Raw genomic sequence first — 11,552 nt, forward strand, 5'->3', positions numbered from 1 at the left:
ACAAGAAAAGCATGGAGCTGCTTGAGCAGGTCCAGAGGAGGCCACGAAGATGCTCACAGAGTTGGAGCACCTCCCCTGTGAGGACAGGCTGAGAGAGTTGGGGTTGTTCAGCCTGGAGAAGAGAAGGCTCTGGGGAGACCTTAGAGCGACCTTCCAGTGCTGAAAGGGGGCTACAGGAAAGGTGGGGAGGGACTCTTGATCAGGGATTGTGCTGACAGGACGACAGGTAACGGTTTCAATCTGAAAGAGGGGAGATTTAGATGAGATATCAAGAAGTTCTTCACTGTGAGGGTGGTGAGGCACTGGCACAGGTTGCCCAGAGAAGCTGTGGCTGCCCCCTCCCTGGCAGTGTTCAAGGCCAGGCTGGATGGGGCTTGGAGCAACCTGGTCTGGTGGAAGGTGTCCCTGCCCATGGCAGGGGGTTGGAACTAGGTGGTCTTTAAGGTCCCTTCCAACCCAAACCATTCTGTGATTCCATGACCCTCTGGACATTTCAGCACTTCCCAAACGCCCTAGCGGATAACACCGCCACACAGACACCACCTCCCTCCACAGGCGCAGCAGTCCCTGGGCTGTGCCGGGGACAGCCCCGCCGCAGCAGCACCGAGCCTCTGGGCTTCCCGCGGCCGACCGCTCAAGGGTGCGGCCTCCTCCCTGGCTGTGCAGGGTGACACGGCCGCTGCCTCCCGCGGGCGCCCGGCGGCTGCCGGCAGGGACACTCGCAGGCGAGCTGAACCCGCTCCCCTTCCCCTCCACCGGCGCCACCCCTGACGCTGCAGCCTCCAGCTCCCACGGCACCCCCTCGCCTGCCTCCCGCCCTGAGGGGGCCACACCAGCAGCGACGGAAAACGCCGGGGTCGGGACTGACCCGCCGCTCCGGTACGGGCCCGCCCCCCAGGCAGCGCCACGCCGCTCAGTTTCCTGTTGGAAGGAAAAGCCGCCTCCGCGCCAGCGGCCTGTACCACCCCGCTGGGGGGTTAGCGGGGGCGGTCCCTTCGCTCCCGCTTGCCCCGGTGACGGCAGGCAGCGCTCCCCCGCGCCGCTGGCTGAGTTTCCAGCCCCGGCCCTTTCCGGAGCCCGCGGCCCGCCCCAGTCCCCCCTTCCTGGCCCAGTGGTTGGGTTGGTGTCGGCAGGTGCAGGTGCCAGCCGGGGCAGGTGCCAGCCGAAGATGGCGTTTCCCGGGCAGCAGGCGCCCGGCGGCGGTTTCTACCAGGGCGGGGTGAGCGGGGGCTGCCGGCGGGGCTGAGCCCGGGCTGCGGGGGATGGCGGGGCGCGGCCGCGCTGAGCCTGCGGCGGGGCCGCCACGGCGGCAGCGCACCCTGGCTGAGACGGCAGCGATGGCGCCTGGGACGGGGCAGCCCCTACCCTGCCTTCCGGCGCCTGGGGCGAGGCAGCCCCTTCCCTGCCTTCCTCCCCCTCCCCGCGCACTGCCGCGGACCTGAGGCGCCATCCGGGCCGTCCCGCCCGCGGTGAGGGCTGCCGGCCTCGGCCCGCTGTGGCCCTGCCTGGCCGCGGAGCCTCCGGCGGAGGGGGACGGGGCCGCGGCGCAGGCAGGGCTGGCTTCGGGGGCGCTCTGAGGCGGGGAGGGAGGAGGCGGCCGTCGGCTTCCCGGCCCGGGCGGGGCAGCAATTAGAGCCGCGTTACGCCGTCCGGCCCGCCGGCCTCCTGCCCGCCGCTCCCCGGCCGGGGGCGCCGCTGGGGCCGGCTCGGGGCTCCGCCGGCGGGAGGATCTCTCGTAGGGACAGGCTCGTGTTGCCGACGGGCCACAGTCGCTTCTGGCTGTGTCGGTACCCCGGGCAAGGACTTGTGTGTCATACCTCCTGTGAAGCCTTGCTCGCCTCACGGGGCCGGTAAATGGCTCAGCGGCTTCGAAGGGCAGGGCACACCTGAGGGAGCTCCGGCCGTCTCCAAAAAAGGCATGTTCTTGTCTCGGCGAGAGACGGCTGAGGGCTCTGCTACACGGGGTATTGGTGCAACTCAGTTAAACAGGATTGACTTACGTCATTGCATGATTTTCAGTTAAGAATCGGTTTTATTTAAAAATTTCCATGCTTAATGCATGTGTTTTGAAGTATTTTCCCTAGAGATCTGTCTTGCTCAACTGTTTTGAAGTGGAAAGAAAAATCTGCAGTGCCTTAGTAGTCGTGTCTTCAGTACCCCATTTTCTGCTAGTAGTAGACTAAAATTCAACCTTGATGAGATGCACCACACTGTGTCTGGATCAGTGGGTTGCTCCTGTGCAAGGTTTTGCACTGATCTGCTTAAATTTTGATAAATGAGTATATCCATAACAAGATTGTGTTGTCTTTTTGTTATTTTAAAGGAATTTTTTTTTTTGTTAGTTTGACTTTTTTTTGGTATGATGTGTATATAAAAGCACAAGTTGATTCTTAAGTATGAACACTGCAATTTCTTAGCAGTTAACTGAATCATTGATTTTAAATTTATTTTCTTCTTGATTTCTAAAGTATGGAGGAGCTCCAGGAGGACCAGCATTCCCTGAACAAGCTCAGGATCCTTTGTATGGTTATTTTGCTGCAGTAGCAGGGCAGGTAAACTTATAAAATGTTATTTATTTCTTGGTTATTTTTTTTTCTGGGAAATTATTTCTACATTAGCTTTTGGAAAGAGGAATGCCTAATATTTGCAGTGAGGAAAACTGTTGTTCCAAGTTTAAAAAGAAAAAAATGGTTTTACTTAGCCTATCTGCTATATGTAGCTGTATAGCTATATACACACAGGGACTGTACGGTTTGAATAATGCTGTTAGTTTCTATATAGTGCATGTAAATGCTTGCCTATATATACACACACGTATGTGCACGTACATGCAATGTTTCCTGTGTAAGTATATACAGGCACTGTATAGTCACGTGAAATGCTGTAACTGAATTGTGGCTCAGCTCTGGGTTGGGGAACACTGTCCGTTTCAGGAGAAAGAAGCCAGAAGCAATGGGAAAGCACAGGCTGTGGAGATGGCCTGGGTGAGAGCTGGAATGCTGATAAGAAAGAGACCATTACATGATCTTAATAGACTTCATACACTCACAAATGGAAGAGCGGTCTTGAGATGTGCCACTATCTGGATTAGCTGGTAGACTACACTGATTATTCTTTTAGAGGAAGAGGCATTTGCAACTTTGTTTTAGGCCTTTGACTTTTCTGCCCTGTCATTCTGCACTGAATTTTTAGTTCCTTTCCTGTAGCTTTGTTGTTTGGTTTTTTTTTTTGTATGATTACTGATGTTACTAGAAATAAGTAGTTCTTGAACTATATTACAAAGTTTAGGAGCAAACAAGTTAGGTTTATTGAGATGAAGGTCTGTCTTTGTTGACCATACATATAGCTATTTATTGCACACTTCTAGGGTGTCTGCAAATCCCAAACTCCGCTCCTGGATCCGTTATCCACAGGTAGACATGAAAGGTTTAATTCATCAGTATCAGGTGATGTTCAAATTCCTGTTTTAAGACTGTGATTTGGGTTATTTTTGTTCTCTACATTATTCTTTTGAATTAATAATGCATCTTACAGTCTATATTGCTTATGAAAATATATAGACCCTGTATGTTTGTAGTAAGGGTGAACACTGGAGTGACCTACGTGTAGTGAAGCAGGCCTCTCTGATAAGATGGAGCCCAAGTTAAATCCAGCTGAATGTGCTGACATTCTGCCTGCCAGCTGAGATGTCTCTGCATCCGGGTGCACCGGGATGTGTGCCAGGAATCAGCAGTGGAGCCAGTAACTGGCACTGGAAAAATGAATAAGCTCCTAGCGTAAAGAGAAAGTGAGGTAATGGCAAACAGGACGTGCCGCTGTGGTGAAGAGGTGGTAGGAGCTGGACCTCAGCTTCTCAAGTGAGGCGTGGTTGCTGCAAGCTGGGGAACAGGTGAGCTCAGGGGTGCAATCAAGTTAGCGCTTAAGAGTACTTAAGTGAGTACTCTGAAATATTTTCTATTTGTAGAAATCATTCCTTATTGAAATAAACTGGGTAGCTTTTGAAATGTTATCCCTCGAATTGGAATAGTTGGTTTCAGAGACCAGTGGCTGTGCAGAAGTAAGAATCAAAATGCCACGAAACCTGTAAGGAGACAGTGAAATGGAACAGATGAGTTACCAGTTGCTTTTACAGCCGTCCGTGCAAGCCTGTCCAGAGCCACATCTCACAGTTTTCCATAAACTGTACTTGTTGTAGAGTTAGTATAAGTTTTTGGTTATAGTTTACTGCTCTCGGTGTTGTTTTTATGCCTATATAATATATAATGTCATCTCTGGGCTTTCTTTGAAGTCATTTACAATCGAGATCTTAGTTTACAGCAGAGGTCTTAGATTTGAGAATTAGTTTCCTTTGTTTACAGAAGAAAGGCAAACGTATTGCTTCAAATTTTTATTCAGTTAATTGAGTCTATCTTTGTAGGAAGCAATAATTTCCTTTTTTTAGTCTGTTTGCAAAGCCCCTGTGCCTTGTCTAGTTTAACTGCTTAAGTTCTACTTTAAAAAAAAAAAAAATAGCCAGGCATCTTTTTGGTAATATTAATCATGATTACGAATCAAGCTTTTCTGTCTTCCTACCTATTCTAAATTTACATAGATCCTGCCTTTGTTTCAGAAGGCATAAGGGCTTTGAAGAGATTCACTGGTTAATGTGCGTGGCTATTTCAAATCTGTTTTTTTCTTTTTTTTTTTCTAATTTTCCTGTGAATGTAAAGTTTTGAATCTGTCTGTGTAGTTAGACGACTGGAGTAGACCAGAAGCAATTTTGGGTTTAGCTGCCATTAATTTTACATAGAACCAGAATGCTGTTGCTCTTTTTTTCAGACCTTGTCAAATATCATGTAACATTAACTACTATTTGACCTATAAATAATGATACTTCATTTCTGAAAGTTACCTGGCTATGCCAGTCCCACCATGCCATTTAGTAGCATAATCCTGTTCTTAAAAAAAAAAAAAAAAAAAAAAAAAAAAGGAAAAATGCTTACTGGACTTAAAAACATTAAGAAAATGCTGAGGCAAATAAATTTGTGTCATATATAAAGCAACTCTCTTCACTATTTAGTGCTTTACAACAGTCACATCATTTTTTATATCTGCAGATACAGTGTTCCATCCTTGAATGAGGTTAAATTATACTCAAACTCTCTGTGAACCCAACTTCATGTTGGGTCTGTGAGGGATGTGACCTAGAATTCCAGCTCCGCTTCTGACTGCTCATTGCTTTCCATGACTTCCCGGTTGTGTTCTCTACTTGGCCCTGAGCAGGATGGGTTGGGAGCGAGTCATTTTCCAAACCTTGCAGATAGGTATCTTTTCTGGGTTTGTTTTGGTTTTCTTTCAAAGTTCTTTGCTTTCTGCTTTTGTTTGTTCTGTTAACGTACTGTTCCTCAAAAAAACAGGGTTTTTTAGATTTGTAAGTCTTTAGACTGTCTTGAGAAGAGGGTACGTATGATCTGGGTTCCAGGTTTCCTACTGTAGCTGTGAGATCATAAACGTGTAATCTAAAGTGACCACAGTACCCACTAATTTAAGGAAAGCTGTCTTCTGTTCAAAATTTTGTGCCTTGGTTTCTATGCTGCTGGCTCTCAAGAGTATGCTACCAATATTTGATGTTTCCTTTTATAAAAAGTTAAGTTTAGAGCAAACCTGCCAATCCTGTTCAGTTTTTAATATATCGCTAGATGGGAAAGCTAATGCATATTGCAAAAATACCAACTAAAGAAACGTCATTACAGGTATGGGTTATAAAAGGCAATTTCTGTCATACAGCATACAGGTAATCAGTTGTTTTTTGAAAGGGTAACTAATTAACCATGGTAATGAAAAGGGAGGGTACTGGGAATAACCAGCCTGGGAGAGGGAATGAAAACAACAGCTGATAAGTCTTCTGTTGTTGACAGGATGGACAAATAGATGCTGATGAGCTACAGAGATGTCTCACCCAGTCAGGGATCGCAGGAGCTTATAAACGTAAGTTGACGGTTTAAATAAAAACCCTGACCCTAGAGCGCACCAGTTCTTCTGCATCCACTAGAAAATGCTTGTCATTGTGCCTTCTGCAGCGGGTTTTTTACGTGTGTGGTAAATGGGCTTTTGTTCCATGTGGCCTGCTTTGAAACGTGAATTCTCTGTATTCGGTTCCTTGCGCACAGCGCTTCCCTTCTCAGCCCCCTGAGGTCCCCAGGGCTGAGCTGTGGAGTTGGAGGAGTGTTTTGTAGTGGACAGCCAAGGCTTAAAAAGGCCTTTTGCTTTGGTTTTAAATTGAGCTTTGATATTGACAAAAAATTCTGTGGCAGGACTCCTCTGTTGCGATAGCTAGTGTTCAGTCTGCAAAATGGAGCATCCATGAGTAAAACTGGCTTGCTTCAGTGGTGTTTGTGGTGAAACATAAATGACCGCTGTGACTGAAACCCAAAACCTTTGTGGACTGAGACTAGAGCAAATTGATTTTAAATGTAACTTGCATTGCCTTCAGATTGCCTGCTATAGTTAAAATAGTTAAAATCTCTTACTTGGATCAAAATATGGTATGGCTGTATACAGTGGAAGCAATTAGGTAATATTTTATACATTATATTATCAGTATATAGTAAAAAGCAATTTAAAATTTTATGTTTAGACAAGAAAACTGAAAATAATTTTTTTAATATGATTTATTTTTCCTTTTTCTAATTAAACAGCTTTCAACTTAGAGACTTGCAGACTCATGATCTCAATGCTGGATGTATCCTTTGATATGAAACGTGAACATTTTTGTGTAACATAAGCAAAGATGAGAGGGTGCCAAAAATGGGATAATGCTTTGTAATTCCCATTAATTCCTGAACTGAGAAGTATTGTGACCATTGTGACTGAGGAACTACAAAATTCCATTCTTACTAATTTTACAGGATGAAATAATAATAATAATAAACGAAGCTCTCAGTGCCTGATATTCTTGCAAGGAGTGGTACCCCAGTAAGCCTGGGGGACTGTTTCTTCAGCAAGTGTGTGAAGAGGCAGGTCTGGCAGCCCAGAATAGTTTTGTGCAAATCGCTCGCTGTGCTTTTCAAACTGGACAGCGTTCTGATCCTTCCTAACAAATACAGTATTTGTACCACACAGCCTGACGCAGTCTGAGTCCCCCTAAATCCTGTTCCGTGAATGCCTCGAGTTTGAACGTCTAACGGGCTGGTACACCGCATTCGGCAGTAGGACCTGTGGAGGACTTGGGTATACTGTGCAGTGTTGGAATCTTTGGAGTCTTTTAGTCAAAACTTAATTGTCGTGTTCAAATGTTTTGCTGTTGAAAAAGAAAAAAGGAGAAACGAAACTGGAAGGGCTGTCAGCTCACCTTGAACAAACCGCTTAGAATGTGAGAGAACTTATACTATTCTAATTTAAAAGTAATTTTTCATTTGGCATCTACTTTTATTTGGATATGTATTTTGTTGGTAACAATAGCACTGTGGCAGATAAAAGAGAAGTGTGTAAAGTAAGTGAAATTCACAGAGAGCAAATAGTTTCATCAGGTTTCACTGAGAAGTGGGGAGAGCAAGTTCTCTGACCTTTGGGTTTGGTGGGTAGTATTATCTCTGACTGTGCTGTGGGATGCTCTACTTCCCTTTCTACCAGAAAACTTAATAATAGTAAAATATTGTTACTATTGACCTTCAAGAAAGAGTTTTTAACTACAAATGATAAAAAATACAAATTTCCATTGAAGAGAGTGCTTTTTTATTTTTTTAAGTTAAAAACCCGTTTTTCTTAGCTTTGGAATCAGAGGGATATGTCTGGCACGCTGGGGTTTAATGAGTTTAAAGAACTCTGGGCTGTGGTCAGTGGCTGGAAGCAACATTTCCTAAGTTTTGACAATGATAGAAGTGGTACAGTGGATCGTCAAGAACTAGAGAAAGCCTTGATGAATATGGGTAAGTTAAGAAATGTTCTTGCTTAGAGCAGTTCCCAGTACCACTTACTGTCCTGCAGTAACTGCCACAATGTATTTCCAATCAAAAATCTGTTGTATTCTGTTAACTTACCTGTCCTTTGAAAACAGACTTTTTGTTTTCAAATAGGATTTAGACTGAGCCCGCAGGCAGTGACTGCCATCACAAGGCGATACAGCACGTGTGGAAAGATCACATTTGATGACTACATTGCCTGCTGTGTGAAACTCAGAGCTCTCACCGGTATGCTGGGCTATAGCCTTTGTGCTACCATCCCCGTAATACAATTGTATTTAATAAAATCTGATTACTCACTTATCGCAACTTCAGCTTTAACTTTCACGCACCACAAAATACGTTTCTTTCAATAGAGATTACAGGCAGAACTGGAACAATTAGAGATTATGATTTTTTTAAATCCCCCTTGAAAAATGGACTTAAAACTAATGCAGGGTTCATTCCAGAGGCTAGGAGAGTTATCTTATCAAAACTGGGAAACTTTATTAACAGAACATAAAGGGTTATAGATGATAAATACAGAAACTAAGAGTAGGAAATTTAAGTCTTGGAATGAATTGCAGTGTTCTTTGTTGAAGTCATTCATGTGACTTGGGGAATTTTATGAAAGTACTATGCATTTAAAAAAAATTGATTAACAGTAATTCTTACCTGCTTTCTGTTTTGTTTTCTTAATGCATTTTTGCAGAATGTTTTAGAAGAAGGGATACATCTCAGCAGGGTTTTGTGAACTTCCAGTATGATGATGTAAGTGAACTTTAAGGAATCAGTTAAAATTGCAGGGTAAAACCAAAGAAAAACTTAAAACTGAAGACAAACAGTAATGATTTGGGTTGGTGCCTGTCTTCCCTACGCTTCCGGTATTACCTGACAGCACAAAGGTTCTGGAGTTTGTGGAGTATTGTCTCAAAAAGTTTTCACGTATTTTGTAGAGATCTGTAAAATGTTGTTGTGCGTTTCTGTCTGGACTTCTTGCCAGCATGGTTCAAGAAGAACTGAGAAGCTGCTTTGCTTGCCAGCGTCTCTTTCTGTGACTTTCTTTTTTTTTCTTTTTTTTGTTTTAAGGTTGGTAGGCATTTTTCCCAGGAAGGGAACCACCAACCACACTCAGTCAGGCTTGTAGCTCTTGGCTTCCTGGCCACATCTGTGCAGGAAAAGGAGAACACTAGATTCAAGTACTCCTGGGGGTTTTGGTGTTACTATTAAGGAGATTCTTTGTTTTAATTAACTGTTGGCTAATTTTTGTATTTAGTTTCAAAGCTTTGTTGTTCATGGACTGAAAGGTAGTGACAAGGGGTATTTTAGGAGAAAAAGTGGAAACTTGTTCTCTACCATGCATCTAATAAGCGGTTATTCTTTTTTTTTCAGTTCATACAGTGTGTTATGAGTGTCTAAACCGAAAGGAAGCAAGCCGTGGATGATCACGATTAACATTCCAGTTTGTGTTTTGCTTTGCCAAATCTTCCAGTGATTGTGTTTCTCAGTATTGGAAATTGCATATTTTATGAAGGTATCGCTTTACACACTTGCATTTTTTTAGTTTTGACAATGAATATAAACTACTTGTGTACTGTTGTCTTAAACTTCCAACCTGTGACTACGAAAGTTGTTTTTATTTTCATAAACTTGCCATTCACTATGTATAACTCGAATTATGCAGACAGCAAGTTTTTCTGTAAAACTGTGATTCACTAAAACGAGTTCCAGGAGTGCAATGTACCTTTTATCTAGAACAGTATCATGTGGATGGCATGAGGTGGGACATACTCTTTTGCCTTTGACAGCATAAGACAGCTGTACAAACCGAGAGAGCTTTTGGAGTGATCACTTGATGCTGGTCTGTTAGAGCCTCAGTAAGCTTGAGTTGGGTATTTTGACCCCCGGCTGTTCTCAAGATGAAGGCTGTGACACCGTGCACCGAGCGTAAGGCTACCTGGTGGAACTTCTCCTAAGCAGGGATGTGACAAAACACAGCAGAGAACTCCTCTAGCAGCGTGCTCTTGTAGAGGGGGCTTTCGCTCCAGTAAGACTCTTGCTCTGTTTGTGTCACTATATAAAACACTTTTCAACATACAAAACCGATGCTGTGTCAGTTCATACATTAACTTTCACTTTAACAACGCATTTCTAAGCTGCCGGACTTCAGTTACTTGTAGTTTAATATTTCTGTCTCCTCTGCTCTAAACCCCAACAAGTAGCCAGCTGTCCTGCCTCTATGTGCCAACTAACATGTAGGGGCCAAAGCCATGTCGAAAAATTCTTGCCAGATTACTGTTTCAGACCACAGCAGTAATTGCCAATGCTGTCGGATTTGCGTGAAAGCAGATGCAGAAAGGCAAGACTTCATTTTTCAGGGAAAAAAAAGGGTTTTTTCGTTTGGTGGGGGGTTTTGGTCAATCTTTTTTGAGGGAAAGATTGACATTGTGTGGGAAGAGGGAGCAGCACGACTGTGTGGAGCTAGTTCAAAGTTTTTTTCCCAATGAAGTAAGTTAATGAAACTTTTATTAATTTTGGTCACTTCTGCCTACCACAGAGGAGTGCTAGATGTTCTTTGCTAGCCTTGCAAAGGCACAGACTGCCAGAAGAATGTTAAAAGGAGTGTTATTTCTGCTCTTAGTGGTGTAGAGCACTTTTGGGGAGGAGCCTTTGCACTAAGGAATGAAAGCAAAACTATATATGTGTGCTTATGTGTAGATACACATGTATGTCACTGGACAAACAATCCTCAGAGCAGAAATCTTGCTTGAAGATGCCATTTTATACCCTAGCTTGCTAAGAATGCTGTAAAATCCAGGTCTTTTTTTTTCTGGGCTATAAATTCAAAGCTGGCTGGTCTCACCTGAAGAAGCAACTAAATTCAGAATCCTTTGGATATGGCTTTTAGTTTCATTTCAGAAGCTAGTTCTCTTTCTGCCCTCGAAAGGAATTTTAAAGGCATAGACACGACTGTACTGGCACATTCTGGTACTTGTTCGTTGTCCTTTTGCACATAAAAGTTGGGAAACAGCCGTGGCATGCTACTTTTCTAGCATAATGACCGAAGTCCAGAAAGGTTTATGAGTGAAGCAGTCGACATCAGTTCTGCTGCAGTTCAAAACATCGAGAGCTGATGAGGTTAGGGAGAGCATGAAGCAAAGGCTGTTCTTCCTGTAGGGTTTTGATTAGACCAGTTTGCATAAATACAATATTCATCCTTCCACTGTTAATTGCACCCTAAAAATGATGAGCCATCTTTACCAAAATACTCCTCACCCACACAGCTTTTCTTTTCTAATTTTGCTTAATTGTGTTTCTGGTCTTGTTTGGTCTGGGTGGAATTGATTTTCTTTGTAGCAGCCCCTAGGCCGCCCTGGTTTAGCTCTGTGCCCAAAGCAGCGTGGGCAGCACAGCAGTGATTCAGCTGGCGCTGAGCGGTGCTTGCACAGACCCGGGGGATTGCTCCATTCCTCACTCTGCGACCCCTGGGAGCGGGCTGAGGGTGGGCAAGAGGTGACAGCTGACCCGAATGCACCGAAGGGCTGTTCTGTGCCACATGTCAGCCTGCTCAGCAGTAAACCCGGGGCAGGGTGGGCGAGGTTCTGCAGGGTTGAGCATTGGGCTGCTGGTGGG

At 44.5% G+C, this 11,552-nt stretch overlaps 1 protein-coding gene across 1 annotated transcript; it reads left to right on the forward strand.

Moving 5' to 3' along the window:
- The first annotated feature begins 1,168 nt into the window (after positions 1-1,168).
- On the forward strand, positions 1,169-9,419 carry SRI (sorcin). Its single transcript, XM_086466760.1, has 8 exons — positions 1,169-1,219; positions 2,469-2,552; positions 5,898-5,967; positions 6,678-6,721; positions 7,760-7,907; positions 8,055-8,168; positions 8,632-8,690; positions 9,312-9,419. Exons 1-8 carry the CDS (start codon positions 1,169-1,171, stop codon positions 9,336-9,338), a joined length of 597 nt encoding a protein of 198 aa, XP_086322886.1. The 3' UTR covers positions 9,339-9,419.
- Positions 9,420-11,552: the final 2,133 nt, after the last annotated feature.

Source organism: Leptosomus discolor, chromosome 6 (genome assembly GCF_034619465.1).
Source record: "Leptosomus discolor isolate bLepDis1 chromosome 6, bLepDis1.hap2, whole genome shotgun sequence".
NCBI lineage: Eukaryota > Metazoa > Chordata > Aves > Leptosomiformes > Leptosomidae > Leptosomus > Leptosomus discolor.